Genomic DNA, 23464 nt, shown 5'->3' on the forward strand with positions numbered 1-23464 from the left:
TTCAAAATAATAAATTTTCTAACAAAATAAAGTTTTAAGTTAATAAAATGATGTCACGTAAATCTACTGTAAGTTTCAGTTCACCTCAGATGACAAATTTTAAATAAACCAACATTAAGACAATGATTGTGTGATTATGCTTTTATTAGGAACATACAGCTTGGGAAAAAAGTTCTAAAAAAAAAAAAAGGGATACAATATAAACACTGGTTCAATGAGTTCCATCTTAAGTTCAAAGAAAGTAAAATCTCGAGTGCTGAACAAGGGAAGTCCTAAACATGGGAACTCATTTTTAGATGGACACAATCTTTCAGAGTTCACTCACTATGGTCATTTCAATTTAAAACAATTAAGAATTAATTTAATGAAAATGACTGTATGGTACCTAATACATTATTTTTCTAAATGATATTTTTTTTGTACGTAATTAACAAAAAAAATTCTTATGAAATTAAGAAAAAAAGTTACAAGAAAAGTGGATGTGAAATGAGCAATATGTCAGTACCATAGTAAAGAAAAAAATGTGGATACAATAAAGCAAAATTTTCTCCTTTTTTTTTTTTTTTTTTTGCAAAGTGAAATAGCCAAGAAAATCAAAATGAATTCCAGACAATTCCAGTATGTCATTGCAGAAAGAAGAAGCAATGTCATTTTTTAATAAGATACTTTGAAGCTAACTACAATGAAGAAAGAATTATTATACATAAGTCAAAGAAGCAAAACAAAAGTTTAAATGCTATCATGAAGAATGTTTCAGAAACATAAAGACAAGTATACAAATTGATAATATTGATAAAATAAAATTTAGGAATAGCTTTTTGTAAGGACATTCCGTAATGAATCAAATCATTTGTCTTTAGATAAGAAATTAAATAATCACAGTCATAGTAAAAAATAAACTTATTTTTTCTTCAAATTAGAGAACTTTGTCACTACTGACAGATATGAAATTCAAACCATTTCTTAAAAATTAAAAGACTTCAGCATATTATAAATAAAATAACAAATAAGAATTTATTAAGATATTAATGACTTCATTAAAAATATAGATTTCTTAAGCCACCATACAAGTAAATGACGCACCCAGATACAGCTACTTAAACAGATTGGTATCTATTGGTATCTATAAAAAAAAATGAATACAAATTATTTCCTGCGTTCAGACAAATAGGGGTGAAGAAGAGCTTGATTCCTGTGACTTTTGGGGTGGTTCAGTATAACAGGTGATATAACTCAAATCCTAGCTTCTTTCACTTCCTGTAGCTCAAAATCAAAGTCATAAAATCAGTAGGACCATCATTATGTTGCCGAAATAAGACAAAACAATCTTTACCTGACAGAGAACTGTAGTTCCTCTATGTCAACTTTGACAGAGATTTTCTGCTGCCTTTGTTGAAGATCTCACATTTAAATCCTGAAGAAGGCTGGGACTTTTAATTAAAAGATTTTAGGACATCATGTTCTAATTTGACATTCTGACATCACAGACTATGCCAATACTTCCTCAGTGATTATTCAATTTAACATTCCAAGACATCTACTGAAACAGCCTCCCATCACTACACTGTAAAATTTATGACCATTTATTTTCATTTAATTTCAAAAGCTTTGATAGTGTATTTGGAAATTCTGTGATCACAGAGTATAAACAAATACAATATAACTTTCTTAAACAGTCAAACAGTAGCTTCTTATCAAAGTATCAAAAAACATTTGCCACAAATAAACCAACCAGTGAGAAGATACATCAACTATCACATTAGTACCACTTATCATATGTGCTGTTTAAGTATACATACATATGTATATATATATATATATATATATATATATATATATATATATATATATATATATATATATATATATATATATATATATATAACGGTACTAGTATATCTTAGTAGCACTTCAATTTATATTTTTAAAACTTTTTTTTTTTTGCTAGAGTTGAGAGCTTAGAGAAAATATATATGTATAGTTGTTTTGTTTTTTTACACACACACACACATAAGAAAGCAGCTATCAAAATAGAAAGTAAATAAATATACTTTGTAAATAACAATTTTCAGTCATCCCCTTACAATATCACTAAAGTACTCATCACAATGAATGATGTTACAGGGGTATCCTTGTAACTGATAACAATAAAATAATATGCAGTGTTTAGAGAGACAAAGAAAAGATAACTCTGTGGGCACCATCCAATACATAGGTAATAAGTTTATGTACATAAGCTAAGTAATAAATACATGGCTTTTAGAGAAATTTTTTTTTTTACTTCAAATGATAAGCAAAGGAAAACGTAATAAACGTATATGTTATATTTCTTTAGGCAGTTTACACAACATAAGCTTGAGTAAAATGGGAAGAATTGAAATACATGTAGATATACATTTATGTTTATGTATGGTATACACTGGTAAACAGGATACATTTTAAAATGAAAATAATAGTAAAAAAAAAACACGCACACACACAAGCTAAAGGGGAGTTTGCTAATTAAATATTTTGTATTCTTTTTTTGTATATATTTCAATAATAAGAAACTCCATTCACTGATGAGGAGGAGTGATGAGGATTTGAAGAACGGCCAAGATGACTGCAGTGCTAAACAACAGGATATAAAACAAATATATCTTCATTACCAAAAAAAAACTTACTCTGGGCTTCTATGCATGAGACGAACATTTGTTCTTTTCCTGAGCATAGAGAGATATTATCATTGGTATTTCTACGATCAAAGGAATATTTCTTTCTATTGAGTAAACTATTAAACATTCAAGAACTAGTGACATGAAATTAAAATGAACATCTAGTGACATGGAAGTTAAAATGAACATTAACTCAAGTAAAATCTACTTGCTATGCTCATTAAAAAAAAATAATTTAAGAACAAAGACATGAAGAAACAAAATAGTTAAGACAAAGAAGTGGAACTTCAACAGAGATAAAAACCAAAATTGGTGTACTTTTTTATGTAAAGTTATGAATATTCCTTTTTTTCACAAAACTTATATCAACTCACTCTGTCTGGTAAAAGGTTTGTACAAGTTATTTCTCCCACACCCAATCTTGGATCAAGCTGAAATTTAGCACACTTATTTCTTTCACCTGACAACACAAGACTAAAAAAAATTAACTAAATTGTAATTTTTATTTTGTTTGGTATCGAACAAGAAATTGTACTTGGCTGTTGCGGTGGTATGGTATAAGTTGAATTAGTTCCCTTTAAACTAACAATAGGTAATTCAAACACCTATTTTCAAAAGCACTTTTCTGGTACAGTGTACTGGCTTGAGGAGGCTAGAGCCCCTATGTTTGAATCCAGGTAGTTCAATGTTTAAAAAAAAATTACTGTAATATTTACACAGCTACCCGCTTCATTCTCCCCCAGCCTTTTCCCAACAGGTCCATACAAATAATAGGATCATAGAATATTGAGAAAGGTTAAAGCATGAAACTGCACTAAACATTTCTAATCGCAGAGATTTATTATTTAAGTCTAGATCTATTAAAAAATTTAATTACATGACTGATCCAAACTAATTGATCGAGCTACGCTTAATATAAGCTTTCTTTTCTTTTTAAATGTTATATATTTATACTCTTGTTTTTTAATCAAATTTTTTTTTTTATTTTCAGTTTCTTTTTTTTTATTTGAAACATTTGTCTTTGTCTTTATTTAATTTTATAACAAGTTTTTAAAATCTGATTTTAGCTTTTAAGTTATCATTCTTCTGTTAGTTTTCATTTTGTTTGATATAAACATTAGCAAAATAATTTGTATTTCAAAAAATGATCATTTTTATTTCTGTTTAGTCTTTAGTACATTTCATACAACTGTAATATAGTACATTTCATACAACTGTAATATTGTGTTTCCTAAAATCAAAGCAATACAGATCAAACCATTTATACCAGTGTTTTAAAGTTATACTATTTAATACACAATTAACACATTTACACATTCAAAAAACAAAAAATTTGTAGCAAGAGAAAAAATGTATACACTTTGAAATACACTATTAGTTATGAACATAGTACAGTATACCAATAATTTATATATATATGTATTTATATTAATATATATCTTGAAACATAATGAATATGCATGCCTTTAAAAAAAAAAAGAATAAAATATAAAAGTGCCATTTTGGCTTTTTTTTTTTTTCTGTTATCAAACAGTCAATAAGAAAAGAAAAAAAAAAAAGAAAGTTATATATTATATTATACATCCAATTAGTTTGATGTACATTCAAAGAAAATGTGTTTAATAAAAGGGTGGCACTAGAACAAAGCCACTAGTACCTTCAGATTCATTGTTTCTGATCATATACTGCCAAGGGGCAAACTCATTCTGCAAGGTTTCTGGTGGCTGATGATGCGGAGCAACAAAAGGGGGAGGATTGTTCTCCATCAAAGGAATCACTTGGGAATTGGGCACTGAGGGTCCTCTCATTCTTGGAGCCCTGGACGTCTTAGTGACGCCATCTTTCTTAGTTCCAGGACAGCGACCAGCTTTTATGTGGTCTCTTAGACCTTCTCCATAAATAAATGTCCTGCCACAAACGTTACACACATGGGATCTTTTCCCACTGTGCCCCTGTCTGTGACGATTTAAATTGGAAATAAAGCGAAAACTTTTTCCACATACTTCACAGACATATGGCCTTCTATCGCTATGCATTCGTTTGTGTTTTCTTAAATCACCAAAAGATATTGTACGCCTGCCACAAATGTCACATTCATAGGGTTTTTCCCCAGCATGCCAGCGTTTATGGTAATCAAAACTCATTTTCTGAGAGAATGATTTACCACATAGTTCACAGGTAAATCTTTTCTCTCCAGAATGCGTTCTCATATGGCAGTGAAGACGATCAGCGCTTACAAAACTTTTACCACACACCTGGCACTGGTGTAATGGCTTCTCAGCATGTGTTTGCAAATGTGCAGCCAAGAGCTCTCCTCTGCCGAAACAGTTGCCACAAATCTCACACTTGTGTCTAGGCACAAGATGCCCTTTCAGATGACCAATCATGCGTGTAATGTTGTGATTTTTCTTTTGACAGAGATCACAGTGAAACACTCTCACAGCTAAATGGGTGGCACAATGTATCTTATATTCAGGCAAGTTGGGGAATGATTCTTCACAGTACCAGCAGGCATAATCGGTGCAGTCAGTTTTTTTCCAGTGTGCTGGTGCACCAACTGTTGAAGGAGTGGTTGAATGTCCACGACAGTGAGTTATGCATTCAGTCCTATTGTTAAATGTCATCTTGCAGTGCTTGCAATAATAAGACTTATGGTCGCCATGCTTGTTAGAAATATGACGCCTAAAAGACTTCCTAGTGGCATACTCATTGTCACAGCAATAACAAAGAAACTGTTTAGGTATATTTTTGGGTGGTTTAGATGCTGCCCTTCTTGTTCGACTCTTTTTAACACCTTCCATGACTGTCTCTACCATATGATCATCAGCATCTGCATCTTCATTTATGCTGTCGTACACAGGCATGATGTACATATTTTTCTTGAATGTTGGTGACGTTGCCTTGCGCTTCCCTTTGGCTATTCTCTTACTCTTTGTAACCAAGTTGTTGAGGTCGCCAAGAGTCATGCCTTTGCCAGCGTTAGCTACTCCACTGCACATAGTGACAGCATCATCAAAGCAAAGGCCCCCAGAGTTCTGTAAATTTTGCTTGAAATTTTCATCAATAACCCCATTGACTAAAGCATTAGTCATTATACTGTCTTTAAGTTTCAAGTCTCCGAACTCACAAATTTCTACCTGCTTCCTTAAAACATGAATGAAATCATTCAAAGTCTCAGTGGTGTCTTGCTCTAAGGTAAAGTACCTAAACCTTTCAAAAAGCAGAATAAACTGTGGCAGGCAGATTTGCTCTACAATTTCTAAAATCTTATTTAATTTAGGTACATCAATATCTATAGATTTCATGGATTCATAGATAGAGTTCACTTGGAGGCGGGCAGCAAAGAGTAAGATGGAGGCAGAATCTACATCCTGATAAGTGTTTCTATGGTAATTAAACCTTTGTTGAAAATTGTTCCACTGCTTGTAGACTATACCACTTTGATCTAGTTGAGGTGGGGGAGGTAAACTGAACTCCATTTTGTCAAGTTCCAAATAAACACTGGAGCTCTGCCAGTCCCTTGAAGCTTATTTCTTAATTTTATGATAAAAAAAAGCAAAGGATATTAATCCATATAATCCAATCTGTTTTTGGAATCTTGCATAACCAATAACAATCCTAATGAACTTTACTGTTAAAAATTGTGTTAGTTTCTTGATTTAACTTATTGATAAACAATGGAAATGTGCAAATCTTTTTGAAAAAGCTCCTCTAATGCCACAATAAAGGCCACCTTCTATATTGCAATCTGAAATGAGACCAAAAAAAATAAATATATTTAATACATACAGAGTAGACTCAAAACATTATAATTCTATCAATGTAATTACTATTCTGACCCTTTTACAAAAATGTATCCTTGGGATACAAGAAAATCCTTGTGTCCAGTAATAAGATGAATATATCTCTTATTTCCAATCACAACAGAATATATTCTGTAACATTTTCATACAAAAACATGGTATTCTATTCCAGAAAAACTTCAAATAGCTATGAGGGAAATAAATTATCTTTTTTCATATTCTTGATATCTCTAGGTCTAGACTTAGATAAAGAGGTACCCGGTATAAGAATGATATTTAAGGCCTACTTCAGTAGCAAAATAACAATGGATCTTCACAGAAATGAGATGAATGTCATGGTTAGAATGTTGTCGTCAACACAGCAGTTCCCCCCCCCTTTCCAATTTGCTGATGTGTCCAAAGGAATGGCAAGTGCTGATTACAGGCTCTGCCAGAGTGTAGCACTATGTGCCCTAATGGATCCAGAACTTTTGAAAAAAAAAAAGGGGGGGGGGAATTTCTTTTCAAATCCAAACCCTTTGTAAAACCTAACCCAGACACAAATGTTCATATATATATAATATGTAAAATTATAAAAAGAATATAACAATAAAAATTGGTTAAAGTATAAATAATTAGTATATATATATATATATTATTAACATAAGTAAATAATTTTGTACTCAAACATGATTTTATAAAAAAAATTGTCTGGGGTTGGGGGGCATCGGTCGGGTGGAGAGAGGGGAATTGTTCCTAAGGGTCAACAGCTCCTAATTTTTCCTCAGGATTGACTCACGAAGCCTTTCCTATGTTTGGTCTGGAGAGGTTAGAATTTTCCTTCTCCTAGGTGGGTAGCCAAACAAAGCTAATAAGCACCTACTGCTCAAAATGCTATCTTAGGCACAAGTTACTCTGCTTTATCCCTTCTCCTTTCAGTAACACCAATGTTGGGGAGTTTGTGTGCCTTCTGTTGGCTATAAAAGCAATGGTACACGCCATGAAAAAGATGGTAAAGTGAATGTAACAGAAAATCAGTCCCTTGCTCCAAAATTTAAAAAGACACAAGCATATATACCCAGATATTAAAAACCTTCACGGACACATCTAGTTTTATGGAAAGATATCTTGACACCAACTAATCTTATGAAATAATCCTATTGTATTAATGATACACTTTTGAAGGATCTGCATCAGAAACAAAAACTTAGAATTCTGTGGATAAGTCACAATGTCGTCAAGTTATTCCTGTCTAAATCCACCAGGTATTCCTCAGCATAATCTGGCTTTAAAGGTAGGTGCACCAATCATCCTTATATAATAAGAAAACTGCAGTCACCAAAACTATGCAATGGCACCAGGTTTGTAAAATATTTTACATGTTTGAAATGTTCATTCAGAGTTGAATGTTATCTGCCATCTATATATGTACATCCTAGCCCCAACCTGCAGAAGACGACAAGGCATAGCAGCAGGCAGGGTATGAATCTGGGACCATCAAGATGACAGAACGATAGACCATCTACATCATGGCTAAATCATGCATATTGACATTGCATGTCCAGGCAGCCACACAAATATAATTGAAGCCTGCATTTTAACAGTTGTGGGCACAGTGAAATAGTATCAATAGACATAGAGCACAGAGTCATAGTATCATCCCACACATCTCAGTATGCCACCAGACTTGCCATTCCAATTTAATTTTTAAAAGAATGCAGCTTCTGGTCAGGGCTCAGGTTGAAATAAATAAAATAGGTTTTCAACCCTAGCGAGGCACTTAGATCTAGTCTTTAACTGTCTAAAACTCTAAATCTAAGTCTTTTTTCCAAGTCTAAAATAGTCTAGATCTAGTCTTTCACTCTTTGAACTCTTTACTTGCTTAGCAAGCAAGGGTATCACTTCAGCTAGATAGTGACTACTAGTTATTTTAGTTAATTCTCGTATAGATTTGTTTCTAGTCTAATCATTTAATATCAACATTTCATTATGATTATTGAATAAAATCTGAGACTAAGAGAAAGAGTCAGTCAGAGTCATTTCGAGACTTAAATAAAATTTAGAATCTAGATCTAATAATTTTTAAAAATTAGATCTAGAGTAACTTACATCTATCGAACACCTTCGTTTTAAGGTACTTATCGAACACCCCATTGTATTTTTTAAAATTCTCCTTTATTTCGATGATTATGACGAAACTAGTCCATTCCTATTGTGCACCGTCCATTTCTTTATAGTTTAGTTATATTTAGTTTCATTTTCACCCGAGGATAATTTTTTTTACTTATATTCAAAGTGCATTGGTGATATTGGTATAAAAATTTCACTTTTTTTTACCTCTTGGGAAGAGTGAAGTGAGTCTCGGGTTAAGGGTATTTTTTAATGCCAATGATGTTCAGCTCAGCAAAACCTATATAATACGCTTCTAATTAGGCTGAGAAATATTTACAACAATTTTCTTTAAAGTGTCCTTTGCTACCTAAACATGAAAATTGAGGTTTAAAAAGGGGGTGTTCGATAATAGCAGTTTTTATATAAGCAATCTCAGCTTCGTAAGATATCGAACGCCATTTTAATGTTAAAAATAAACATCAAAGGGATATAACTTAAAGAACACAAAATATTTAAATTATATATTTTTTAATTGTTATTTTTAAAAATAATGTAATGCAAAGTACATATATAAATTACCCATGTGTTACAATTTGTATCAGCTATTTGTGGTTTACCGTAGATGTGCTATATTTTTCTAAGTAAATAGATTTACATCGATATGCACTAATTGTACCCATTTTAAAAGCTTGATTTTATGACACATATAGTTTGATGCTATTATCATCGTTGTGCTACCATAGCAGCAAGGAATATAGAATATAACACAGGAACAATGAATTTAGAATATATCCAGTTGTGTTTTTTTTTTTTTCAGATGCCCCATTCTATTAACTTCTGAATTATGTTTTATAAACCAATATGTAGCGCATGTGCTTGATGTGAAGAGATATTAATAAAACGAAAGGGCTAAAAGGGGGGGGGGGGGGGTATTGAATGTAGATATTTTGAAATATAAATGTCTTTGGTAGGTAAAAAAAAAAAAAGAGAAACAGTCCAGACACTGTATCAAGAGATCATCAATAATTGATCGACCATTAAAATGTGACGTCAGCCTCAAATACATAGTCAGTTGTGCTTCTCGATCTAGACGTGTGGCGCAGGGCCTAAAAAATTATATATAAAGTACCATGTACCATAAAGTATGATAAAGCTCATAATGCGCTACAAAGACACTCCTTTGAAACATCACAAATACTCAAAATAATAACAATAACACATTTAACCACTCTCTTATTCTGCCTACACCCCCTTACCCACGCTTTCTTCTTACGCAATTCCACTCTCCAACATTCACACTTTTTCAGTGCAAATTAACAACGTAAATTTCAAGACTCAATCCAAACGCAATCACCAGACTAACACACAACAAAAAAAAAAAAAAGGTCAGTGACAGCCCAACACACAGGTGTAAACCTGGCCACCAACGCAGCCCCAAAACATTGTTCAAGTTGTAGTAAGAACAATGTTGAGGGGAAAGGGGGAGGAGCCATCATTCGAGTACCTAAGGTCAAGCCGCTAATTAGGTCACAAACACTACGCGTGATAGATATATAGATATGTTGTTTGTGTGTGTGTGACAAATACTAAGCGTGTTCTAAAATACGGTGTTTTTTTTTTTTTGGTCAACCAGGTGGTTTAGGGAGGGCGGATCTATCTACATCTATAGGTAACACAGCTCGCAAGCTACCATAGCTTTTCAGCACCCCCCCCCCCCTTCCCCGTCCAGATCGAAAAATATCTAGCACTGACTTTTGGGCTGTTACATACACTGAGCGTGCTAGATCGGCGGCTAGTTACGTACGGCCGCGTACCGTATGTTTTGTTTTTAGGTCAACCAAGTAAACTGTTGTATCCTGCAATGACTTGGGGAGGATTATCTATTGGCTACCAAAGCTTATTAGGCTCTCCCTCAAATAGATAATATCTGGATTTAATTTATTAATGGCCTTATGTCTCAAAATAGCTTAGACCTAAATAAGTACTACGGTAATGCGTTACTGGGCTTAGCACAGTCAGTTTCTAAGCAGAGCTGATCAGTGATAGATTATAGATTCCTTCGATGTGGACCATGTGAAAATGACTAAAATCTGTCTGTCTTGACATGGCGTAAAAAGAAAATGATATAAATATAAAAAAATATAGATTATAACACTTTTGAAACACCATACTTTTCACAAAAACTTAAGATTATAACACTTTTAAAACACCATACTTCTCATTTGTTCGATAAGTTCTTAATATGTTCGATAAGATAAGATAAAGGTAAAAAAGTGTTCGATAATTTAAAGGGAAACTCCGATAGTTTTTCAAATTTTAGTTATTGACATATTTAAATTCTGCGTAAAAAGTTGTAATAGTAAACATTATATCATTTTTTATTTAAATGCTCGGAAAATTTTATATTTAATAAATTAGACAGAAAATTCTCCACGCCCCCCAAAAAACGGGGTTCTGCGAGATGTTTTTAGTTTTTAAAAACGTGACGTCACGAAGGTGCTGGCTAAATATAGATCTAGACCTATATAACCGATAAACTCTCTAGTCTAGATCTAGACCTATCGGATCGCATTTATTGTTACGCTTCACAGCTAGATCTAGTCTCCACGTTGATTTATAATCGGTCATTGTTTATAAACCTCTATTTCTACTTGAAGAAAATTAAATATTGTTCTTCAGCTTGTTGCAGTAGTTCCAATCACAAAGATAAAATCAGCAAGTATGCTGATACAGAAATTAGTGTCTCTTTTCATTTGTTTCCAAGAGATGAAGTTTTTAAGGGAAAATGGGGAAAATTTATTCGCCTGAAGAGCAAATATTTTACAAAGGCATTAGCTAATTCCTGTTTATGCTCAAACCATTTTGAGAGAAGCTGTTTCAGCAACTTCACTGCTGTGGAAATGGGATTTTAAAAAAAAATTGAAGTTAATACCAGGTGCAGTACCAACAATACATTGGATTTCCAGGCCAAAGAATTCAATTAATGATACTACTGAGACATTTTAAACAACTGAAGTTCATAAATATAAATGAAATCAGATTTGTGAGCTAGAAATTTACTACGAATACTAGATCTACTATTAAATTTCTTATTTAATAAGTAGATCTATCGTCTACGAAACTCAATTCCAACTTTTTAACTTTTGACCTTGGGGGTGTGTCTCGCCGGCTGAGCCAGCGTCAAGCTCTCTCATCACTTTTTCCATGTCAACCAATGTTAGGTCGAAACAGCACAAAAAAATCATAATTTTCTTACGGTCAAACATACAGTCATAATTTATACACCATTAGAAATTTCTTTTAAAGTATTTTAATGATGTAATAATGAAAAAATTTTTTTATCAAAGATAATTTCTTTTTCGCCTCCCTATCAATGAGTATCAATAGGATTTGAGTGCACCGTCGTGACGTCACACAGAAATTCAGTGAAAATCTGACTGTTTTGGATGCGCAGAAAAATTATGTCACAAAAACATCAATTACTAAGTTATTCTTGCAAATAAAAAAAAAGAATAATATATTCATTATCTATAAATCAAAACACATATTATATCAAAAATTGTCAAAACCATCGGAGTTACCCTTTAAGCTTTTGAAATCATCGACCTGACTCACTTTAACATCAAATATAAGTTTAACTTTGAGTAGTAATTGAATAAAACATGTCTACTTTTTAAGAAAAATGGATGAGGAGTTCATAGATATAATCAGATTTTTTCTAGGTCTAATTTTTACGGAGATACACAAATTCAAACATAAAAAATGTCGGCGAATGAGCTTAACTTGTTCGATAAACGTAAGTTACTGTAAATCTTAATTAATTAACTGATGATTTTTGATGATGTGGAGACTAGATTTTACTTTAGATCTAAATCTAATTTAGACTAGCGTAGATCTAGACTAAAATCTAGGATGTCTAGTCAAGACTTAAATCATTATACTCTACTCACTACTGGTATGCCATCAACAGATTTCGGTAGTAGACTATTTTTTTAAATTCTATTTTTGGTGTGGCGTCGCCATTTTGTTTTTTTTCTTCCCTGCCAGCCAAGCGGGGATCAAAAGTTTTGTAAGAGGCATCCGAAACTAAAAATACAGTGACAACCAAAAAACGGTTTTAAAATACAATAAAATTATTGCACTGTTCTTTATTCTAATACCAAATGTACCTATTCTTTTTCAAGCGGTGTACTTGATTATCTTCATTAATGACATTATTGTCTGATTTCTGTTAGTAGCGAGCTTCCTCCTTTGCTATTGTGACGCTCTAATGTGAAGGTTAATTTGATTTTACCACAACCTACTTCCCCTCCCTATTTTTACTTACAGCCTACTTCCCCTCTCCCATTTTACTTACAACCTAGTCCTAGACCTAGACTAAAATCTAGACATCTTTCTAGTCGACATAATGGCTAATAATGGAAATGTGAATATAAGCACAGTTAGATCTAGATCTAAAACACATATTTTGGATCTCGATATCTAGATGTAGATGTCTAGTATATATACTACAAATATATAAACAACAATTTAAAAAAATATAGGCCTACCAGGGAATGAATCATGAATGCATAGGACTGAGTCTGAGGTTCATAACTTCATACCCCCTCCCCAAATTAAAAAAAAAATAAATGAAGTAGAGCCTAATTACCTAAATTCGGTGAGCATAACTATAGCCAAAAGCTACTGCGGTCAAAAGAGAGATATTTTAGTCTTTAAAAAAAAGCGTAGTATAGGCCTAGGCCTATATTATAACAGGCTACCATCTAAAAGTCAACTATATAGCGGGCACAAAGCCAATAGAATCTAATACACTGCCATGGCTGCTCGAACCATCCTCTGAATTGTACAGACGTGTATATATAGGCCTATATATATTTTCAGAAATTATTGAAACTCTTGAAATACTGTAGTAACTAGTATTAGTAAAACTGTACGTGTTACTATAGCACTGAAGAAGGTGGGTCGTTAGAGGAGACGATTAGTCCAAAACATATGGAAGCTAATAAACAAGGCCCCCGTTGGGGTGCCTAAGAATTGTGTTCATTGCACTGCATGGTGAGGATGTAAGGGCGATCCAAGTCTTGTCACGATCCACATACCGTTCCTCAATGAGCAGCACGGCCTCATTGGTAGCCTAAGTAGAAGGAAAATTGAGGGCTTCCCTGGTATGCTCGGCCTTCGGCCTCGCACCTAGTCCAGAGTCTTGGGATACGAGCCATTAGTAATAGAGATGTAACAAAGTTACATCTACTTGGATCTTTCCCAGATAGAACATTTGTTCATACAGGCCGGCAGAGGGGAGCCTTCATCGGCCGAGATTCGAGTTTCAAGCGTCTTCGATTCAACTCAGAAATGACGTGAATTACATTAAATCTGGAGGGCTTTTCATTACCTATCTCACCTACCTTTGGGTTTGAGTCACATTGATTAACTGAAATAGACGTCGTGCAAGCCAGCCTTCAAAAGCAAAGATTGTCAATTCGAAACCGCAATTTTAAGCTGAAAATATTGAAGACGAACATTCTTAACAGCCAAGGGGGGGGGGGGTATCTCTGAAAACAGTAGACTATTAACTTTGAATAAAGCATGTGTACATGAGCTGGGAGTGCAAAACCATAAAGAAGTAGGCCTATAGGCTTATTGACCACAAAATATGCCAGTCGAATAGGTGGACCAGGTTCTGTATTTTAATCAAATAAACTACAGAGGTAAATTAATTCTTCATTGGATCGGGTTGTTCAAGAAATAATAAGCTGTTACAAAGATTTTGAAGACTCACGACTCTGTCTGTTAAAAAGTTTGTAGGCCTACACGTTATTTCGAATCTCCCACACTCAACCTCAGATCAAGTTCACATTTTGCACATTTATATTTCTTGCACCTGACAAAACAAGAATCAATTTTAAAAAATAGTTAATTAACTATTGTTTTGGTATGAAACAAGGGAGAGACATTGTACTTGACAGATGTGGCGGTTTAGGTTGAATTAGTCCCCTTGAGGAGACTTGATCAGTTGGAATTCAAGCCGTAACCTTTTCTTTTATAAAGGAATTTTGCCGGGAGCGAAAAAGGCTTCCACTGGTTGTCACAAGATTGAACTTTCGAAAAAAGGTAACCCAACGGAGGCCTGCTGACTCGCTACCTGTCATCGGCCTATCCAGTTCCACTACCGGACGTTTCCACCGATGCGCCACGTTGAGGCTACGAAGCTGAAATCCCTATAGTAGGCGTTCCATATCACGCCTCTTATAAATGGTTGATTATAAAAGGGCGGATACGAGAACGGAAACTATTTTCTATGAGGTCACAAGTACAATTTTGAGAAACATTGAGCTCTGATATACGTGTTATTTTTTTTTTTTAAGTTTTATTTCGTTTTTTTTTTTTTTTTGGGGGGGGGGGGCAAAAAAAAAGCTGACGCACTATATAGCACCAATTACCCTAAGTATGCCACTGGTTCAGTGACTATAGAAGGCAATACTGTTATTACTTATTTCACGTTAACATTCGCCCCTCAAGTTTTTGTGTGTGACCCTGTGCTTGCATTAAATTGCCATTCTGCCCAAACTGAATTTTGGCGCGCAGGTTAAGCTTATAGATCTAATAAATTATAATAAATGTATAACATTGATTGCAGTTCTATTACTTAAGATCGACAAAATGTAATGATCTGGCATAATAACTCAGGAGGGAAGTCAGTTCGAAGAGAATCTATGCAGTTCAAAACAGTCACCACAGGGAGTGGCACAAATTTATAAAGAAGACAGCGGGCTGATTCAACACAAAGTATTTAAACAACAGAGAACACAATAGAATTGAAATTTTATGCTAAGAGTTCTGTTTCTGTGGCATTTTACGTTGGGGTCTGGGGTTGGGCATATGTAATCACCGCAGGCACTGTACTTTCACCCTTCTACTATTGTGTATGGCATCTGCAATCCTGAACCCTTCCTGTAAGCTCGCTCTAGGCCCTTTATTTAAGCACCTTTATTTAAGCACAGCGCCGTATTTAGGCTTGAGAAGGGTATTTTATGTCAGTCTTAAATATTTCTTGGATTTAGGTACACTATATATGTGGCTGACAAGGCTTATTATATAGCAATAAGCTTATTTTTCAAGACACCCTTATTACCTATAATCTATAACCCTTTAGGTGGAGTGGACAGTGCGACGATTCCTGATTTTTCAGCTACATTACCCTAACACAAAAAAAAAGGATGTTTATACATCCTTAACAATTGATGTTCGAAATACAAATGTTCAATTCTTTTAACACACAAAAAAAATTTTCATTCTCCCCAGGTCATTTGTTTCGGTTACACACTTTACAAAGACAGACATCAGTCACGTTTCACAATATCAATAATTGACAAACCTAAAGCCAAAAAAAATTTATAAATACATTTTATTGTACAAAAAAAAAAAGCTGGCCACCCCATTAAACAGTAATACACACAATGACATGAAACCAGAGTTAATAAAACAAAATCAACTAATGCTTTGATAATGAAAGCAATATAAGTTCTGAGCACAGCCTTTGTTATCACAGATATATAGAATGCAGAGCTTGACAGAAGGCCAAAGAGGCAGACTTGCTGGCCAACGAAACATAAGGGATCACAACATAGCTAAATGATCTTTGACATCATCACTGGCAACGTGTTTACAAGCAAATTTCGATTCAATTCTATTTCCATCATATTAAAATAACATATCCTGTCCCTGGCAAACAATGTCATAAAAAAAAATATTTGACTACATGCATGCAATAAATAAGTAAGGACAATGAGTAGATTAAATGTTTGCATTGATTATGAAACTTTAAAAAATTTGTATGCAAAAGAAAACTGATGTATACAGGTATGCATAAAGCTGTAAATCTCTTAAGGGGTGCTCGCAAGATACAAGAAGAATCCTCATCAAAATTAATAAAAATGAGGGATAAAAATTTATTTTTTTTTGAGGTGGAGAAAATTTTTCTTTAGAAAATGATGCTATTGAATCATTCTCCAGATTTAGCATTCCTAGTAAGAAATAGACTATATACTTTGAAATCCAAAGGACTGAAAGCATGAGAATGACAAAAGAGATACCGGGTAACTTAAAAATAAAAACTTTGTCTTTCAGTGTGATGAAAACAACACACTACTTTTAGTTACTCTATGCAGACCAAGAGAAGTATTCATACACTACAGTTACCACACTGGGCAAGGGGATGTGAAGGTAGCAAAGTAAAGAAAGTGTCTACACTGAGAAGTAGGAGTAGATGTTACAAGTTACACTAGCATAGAATACAATTTACCAGTCTGGTACTTAAATATAAAACTGTAGGACTGAATTACTTGACTTAGAGGAAAAAAAAAACAGTATACATTTAGCACAGAAATGAGCTAGCAAACAACAATGCAAAAGTGAAAAACTCCCACCAACGCTATCATATAGATGATATGGTTCAACACAAACTGAAACACTGACTTGGTACAGAAGACACTCCTAGAGCACAAGAAGAGGAAGTCATCGTCAAGGCTAAGAACATTGCAAAGCCAGCCAAAATCAGAATTAGGTTGTCAAAGGAGTTTTAAGTTAACCAATGGTAGACTACAAGTGGCAAGGGGTTAAAAGATAACCAATGGTAGGTTACGAGTATCAAAGGGTTACATATAAACCAATAGTAGTAGAGAAAACTGTTTCATTAATAATATACATACAATTTTTAGAAAGTTGTGTCATTGGTCCCTTCATCCCAAAACAAAAATTAACATTTGATTAATATACAAATTCAATCACAAAAATTGTGACCGAAAAAAATTCTATTTAAAAGAATAATTTTTCAACAGATGTAATTGGAATACTTATATTGCTTTTGGCTAGTACTTAAAACGTGAGTAAGGCTAATTTCTTAAAATCATATCAAATAATTTAATAAAAACAAGTGCTTCTTAATGCTGTGGAGTTGAAGTTCTTCTAGAACTTTTACAAGATGTCCCACAATTACTTTATACACTGTATGCAGGCAAACCTAAAGTGTTGTTATGTATCAGGAAAAGAAATGAATGAGCTTAAAGTTGTCATTGCACACAAACATGAATTGAGAACATTGGGGAAGAGAAAACAACATGTTTCATTGTCAAATAAATCTCTGTGAATGGAAGATGAAGGTATAATGTAACATAAATTATTTAGATGCAAGATTAGAATAGATCATAAAGTTGTTGTTTTTTCTCAACAAGTCACACAATAAAGATACAAGGCAGAATAGACGGCAAACATAAAATGCAGAACAAAGGATATTGAACAACGTTGAGTGTGTGTGAATTGTAAAAAAAAACAAGTTTTATACTTCATAGCAAAGTTAAATAAATTCTTATTTTAAATCTATACAAGCTTTATTCTGCTGGACTATTTGTAATTTCAAATGCAACTAACATGTAAAATAGATAAATAGAACTAGATTATTATATCATTGGCTAGTCATAAAATGCCTTAACGCATTCAAATTTTTAAGTTAGAATAAAAAAAAAAATACAAGTAAATATAGCTCATGTTTTTTTTTTATATTGTCTGGAAGTAGAAAAAAAAAATCAATCAGCTAGTAGCATCATTAAAATAAATAAAACATTTTTGAATAATGACTAAAAAAAAATTTAAATACATTATTCACAGCAATCTTTAAGTTTAAAAAACAATCTAATTACATCACTTGTACAATTCTATACATTTCAATTTTGAATAAGAATTTATCAAATGTCAAAACTTTTTTTTGGGGGGGGTTATAAGCTAAATAAAAATATTTCAAATGTATAAAATACTTTGTACTATAAATACACAAGTCTATAAAATAATTTACCCTATTTATATTTTTCAGTTTTTGAAATAAATAAAAGTGTGAAACATAATACAATGGAAATATGAATTATTTTTTTGGTACATTAGTTCAATGAACCTGATCATAGCAGTCCAGTGCTCATCTATGTGAATCTTATTACAGCATACAGGCAGTTTCTTATTTGTGCAAATGAGTTAGTACATCCATCAAAGGCTTGTCCAAATGAATGTCAGTCCTCTGATTGTGACTATAATAGTATAGCAGTTCAACACTTATCAGACCCTAAACTTGTTGAGCATTCAGAAATGAACATTATCTATAATTCATACAATTCACATAACCATAAAAGGGTTAAAGTTCACTACACAAAAACATAGCATAATAAACACTTTTGTGTGTTCATTATTTAGAGAATGATCCAAGCCTCACATGCAGGAAGACTTTAGACAAGTCATATTCTTAAACAGTTCAAACTATCAGTGAGAAGAACTATCAATCATTCAAGATTTTCATCACCAGTGACACATTCGTAACATAAATAGCTTTGTTATCGCTAGGGTAGCATAGATAAAAATTTAACAGACAACACAGCAAGTCTACAGTCAATGTGGAGAGTGCAAGTTATGTACATAGCTAATAGATTTGTCATTAATAGATTTCATTAATGGGCTGAGGTAACTCGCAGGTACATTCCATGAAATCAGCTTGAATGATAGTCCAACTGGAAGAGCTTGAACAGAGATGCTGTTGAGCAATACATTTATTCAAGAGGAAAAAATTCATACCAAATTAATACTTTTTTTTTAGTATGAAATTTTCATTGCGTAACTTTAGAAACAAGAATAGTCTACGAAAAAATAATGCATAAACACACACTGACACACATAAACAAGCAATTCAAACAATAAAAAATTTAAAAACAAAATTCAACAACTTTAAACCAGTTAAATATATTTAGCAAAGCATGTTTAAGATTTTCATTTACTTAAGCACATATAAAAAGAATTTTAAATGGGTTCATTACTGTAAACATTTCCATTCATCCAACTTTGTGCTTCACTAGAAGATCATATAAAGGTCAAGCTTATCAAACATGCCACCTCTGGCATGCATCAATGAAGCCCAAAAAGAGACATTTGTATTTTATTAACACAAGAATCAATTCATGTTTGAGCAGAGCAATTTTTTTTTGATACCTTTAAAGTACTTGTAATTCATCATGTTTTTTAAAATTCTTATTCTGCTGTGAACAATTTTAAGGGTCAATTTCATGGAAATATGGAATTATTATCTTGTTGCCTTGAATGAAAGATACATTAAATTTAGTATCAAGCAGCAGCAAAAACATCAAAGGAGTACAATATAAATATGTGTTCTAAAATAAAATGTTATCATATGATAGGTACCGTATTTGACTAACTATGGAAGAGTAAATCACAAAATCACCTAAGGACATATGGCATCACTTACATAGCCAGTCTCACCCAATACTGAAAGTCTGCAGAGCAGCCCTCAAGTTATATATGTGTCCTATGTGGCCTTATCTCAGTTTGACAAGCCTGAACTAGGTGCACTTGAGTATAGATAAGAGCTCTAAACTATAGAGGTGCATGTTATATATGAACAGTGTTAGCTAATAGAATATTTCATGAAACAAAGTCAAGAAAACAAAAAAACAATTGTGCAAACAGAATGCAAGTCAAACTTCAAGAAAAAGTCCAACAAGGCAATGAGCTTATGCTGATATTCTATTAGCTTTAATGTAATGTTAGTTGACTTGCCATTTAAACACTCAGGTTTTATAGATGTTAACTAAGAATGAAATGGAAAAAAAAAATTATTTGCTAATCTGGCTATACAAAAATAATCTGATTGAAATGAGCTTCTTAACACCAGTGCCAATTGTGACGACAGAATTTCTCTTGAGGCAATCTCGGCAGCCTCAGATTTTAGTCCTTTCAAAGCTCCTGCATTTATTTTGTTTGATGTTAGAGAGAACATTTCTTGGAGAAACAAGTAATGTTTTATTAAACTGCAGATGAAAAACTTTGCTGAAATGGCCAGTGCAAGAGAATTTCTTGACAAAAACCATAAGATGATTTTTTTCTTCTATTCCACCAGTTTAAGATGGCAACTTTCTTCTTTAATTAGTTTAAAGAATCACACCTTTTGAATTTTTGACATTCAGTTGAATCCTTCGATGACCCATAGCACCAAGTGGGTTCATTAACAGACTTGCATCATGAGAACTCAGTTGAGGCCATATCTTGACCATAGGGTGTGAAGAGGTGGACCTCACTCCCACTGCACTTCTTAAGCCTGCCAAGGGCAAACCAGTGTTGAAACCAGCATGAACTGAGTAAGGCATGGCATATGAAGGAGGGCTAATGTATGGCTGAGGCTTGTGAAAAACAACATTTTGCCAATTACCACTGGTGTAACTGAAACTATGACCTTGGTAGAGCTCTTGCGCTCTAATTAAGCTGGTATGAAGTTTAAAATTATAAGGTTGAGTGTAAAGAGACATGGGCTCTCCAGTTTGGGCCGATGCTGATGTTGACATAGACTTCCTTTTCTTGGTAGATTTTCCCCGGCTGGTACGTTGTTTTATATTAGTCGTAGATACTTCTGTGTGAGCAGAGCTTGGTCTCAAGGACTTAAAACTAATATTCTGTGACGTGTTTTCATCGTCACTAGCCGGGGGCTGTGTTGGAGTTACAGAGTTTCTTAAAGTGGAGCTCTTAAGCTTACTTCTAGTATTGGGTTTGGACTTGCTGGGTTGCAAGTTTAAAGAGCTGATCATCAGGGGCTCCTGGCTGAATGTATGACTGGTCACTAAGATGGAGTCCTGTTGGCACCTACAATTGGGGTCTGCAGAATCTAACTGCAGGCCCCCTCCCCTACCACACAAAAGACAAGCACGAAGCCAAGTTGATCCAGATATATTGGTACCTGTGACACAAGTGTGAGCAATATGTTAGTTCAGACAGAGGCAAAGTTTTCTTTGTCAAAATTATAGAACTATTAAATATGTCCATCTATCAATGAAATCTTAAATTACTCTCAGATTTTCATTTGACGTTTTCTTTAATAAATCAATTCAATTAATAAACTATGTTATTCATTTAAGCTAATGGAAAGATGACTGATTTAAGTGAAATTATGTTCTAAATTATATTCATAGCTTTAAAAAACCTTAATGCTGATTTCCATTACGAAGTATATATTTTATGGCATTAGTTAATTGGCATTAGTTTACTGAACATGTTTCATGGCAACAATTAACATAAAACAATTCTAATATCAATAATATTAGTATATATAATGGTAGAAAAGCTTTAAACATTTATTATTAAAATAATTTATCAAGAGATTCATTTAACTCTTTAACTACTGGAAAGAATGCTACATCATGGCTCCTTATGGTTGAAGTAACTTATAGTGGCTATGATGTTTGATGTGTCTGCATCAATTTACAAGTGTGTCAACAATACATTGACTTAGTTCGCTTTTCCTATAAAATGTGTACTTCCATATTCTATTGATACAAATCTAGTTCAAATGGCCACAAAACATGTCAGCTCGTGCACTCTACACAGACTATGTTTAATATAGAAGCTTTTTACAAGTAACGTTAGAAGTGATCACCAGATACAACAGGAATCAAAGTGCAATAGCTTTAAAGCAGCGTACACAAGCAAGGCTATGCGCGGACTAAATACTTGAGAAAAAAATTGTGATTATAAACAGAAGGAAAATCTGGACAGAAAAATTATTAGTACTGGCAAAAAAGTAAACCACATTAAATTAAGACTTAAATTAGAAACTGCTAGTTATTTGATATTTTGTTTAGGTAACTTAGTAAAACTAAAGTCTAGTGTGTTAAGTTTTAGTAAATGTATAATAAAATATTTTGCAAAGTAAAATCAATGGGTTTTTTTTGTTCTCTATAAAAAAATATTTTGCTTTATTTTTTTAATCCAAACGTATAATGAAAATAAGAATTTCGTAATTGAAAAGTTTGGGTTTGATGGAGAAAAAGTGCTATAAGGTAATAATTAAGGTGAGAAAGGACAGCTTGAAAAGTCCATGCTATCTTAGATTGTGCTAGTTTAAATTTTGATAGAAATGTATGAATTTACTTTTAGACAAAATAAAAGGGCACATAAAATTTATAAAAAAAATGTATTCTTTTAACCAAAGCAATGCTTATGAAATAGATAAAATAATCAGAGTGAGTCGTCAAACTAGAAAAGGATAGAGATGATTCATTCATATGCTGAGTGAAATTAAAAATAAAAACAAGAGGCCTATGTATAAAAAGTGACCCATTCACCAGACAGATTGCAATATCTTAGTACACTCAGATGTTATAAGTAAAACAAGTCAATAGCTGCCCAAGGTGAGAAAAAAACAACAACAAAGCAACTAGATGAAGACACTTCATTCCATTACATTTTGCTCTATGCTATATAAATGGATAAAAAATAGGAATACATGATGATGGCAAATAAAAAAACAACCCTGATATACCGAGAATGTTTTGTTTGCTTTTTTTTTTTTACCACAGAACAGCTAAAGTGGCAATGCCCTTTTTAGGGGAGAACCATAGGGTTCAAGTGATGCCACTTGAATAGGTGGAAGTTTGTCATGAGTTAAATATGGTGAGGTTTTAAGTGTAGAATGGACTTCCATGGACAGAGCTCTTGGCAGAGAGACTGATAGCTGACCACGTCGCAGCTTTCTCTTTTTAAGTCCTTGTAGGAAAAAATACACACAATTACATACACAAAATAAAATCAGTATTTCAATTTTGTTGATGCATCAGTTTGGTTATTTGTTAACGAAAATGAAGTTTTTAGTTTCTCAGAATTTCAAAAATAAACTAAGGAAACAAAAGTGACTTTATTAGAAGAGAACCTGAACTGAGTGACCAGAACTTCAAAATAAAAGACATTGAAATCATGCACCATATAACCATGCAGAAAAATAGCTTGCCATTACAAAGTAGTTCAGTTCCCTACCTCAACAGTTTAAAGAATGACTGTATTTCCTGTAGGAAATCTTACAGTTTAACAAAGAACGCA

General features: G+C 33.1%; 2 protein-coding genes across 18 annotated transcripts in view; both read right to left on the reverse strand.

Annotated features, from left to right (window-relative positions):
• Positions 1–126: 126 nt before the first annotated feature.
• LOC106054995 (zinc finger protein 491-like) lies at positions 127–12877 on the reverse strand. Of its 2 annotated transcripts, none has more exons than XM_013211086.2 (2): positions 12718–12877; positions 127–6402 (listed from the first exon to the last, which is right to left on the reverse strand). In XM_013211086.2, exon 2 carries the CDS (start codon positions 6131–6133, stop codon positions 4274–4276), a length of 1860 nt encoding a protein of 619 aa, XP_013066540.2. In that variant the 5' UTR covers positions 6134–6402; positions 12718–12877; the 3' UTR covers positions 127–4273. The 2 variants fall into 2 exon arrangements, with proteins under 2 accessions (XP_013066540.2, XP_055881764.1); XM_056025789.1 differs by lacking the exon at positions 12718–12877 and adding an exon at positions 12499–12659.
• Positions 12878–15938: 3061 nt separating this feature from the next.
• Positions 15939–23464, reverse strand: part of LOC106055000 (tubulin tyrosine ligase 3-like) — a 37942-nt gene continuing 30416 nt past the window's right edge. For 13 of the 16 annotated variants that reach the window (XM_056025431.1, XM_056025433.1, XM_056025430.1 and 10 more), the window contains one exon: positions 15939–21329. In XM_056025431.1, coding sequence (XP_055881406.1) covers positions 20530–21329 — 800 coding nt within the window. In that variant the 3' untranslated portion in view covers positions 15939–20529. Of the gene's footprint in view, positions 21330–22910; positions 23135–23401; positions 23431–23464 lie in introns of all 16 variants that reach the window. The other 3 variants (XM_056025442.1, XM_056025441.1, XM_056025443.1) reach the window with 2 other exon arrangements.

The sequence above is a fragment of the Biomphalaria glabrata genome, chromosome 4, assembly GCF_947242115.1.
Source record: "Biomphalaria glabrata chromosome 4, xgBioGlab47.1, whole genome shotgun sequence".
Taxonomy (NCBI): Eukaryota; Metazoa; Mollusca; class Gastropoda; family Planorbidae; genus Biomphalaria; species Biomphalaria glabrata.

Excerpts from the sequence above, each read along its gene's own strand:
- LOC106054995 (XM_013211086.2), bottom strand. The coding sequence starts at position 6,133 with ATGGAGTTCAGTTTACCTCCCCCACCTCAACTAGATCAAAGTGGTATA.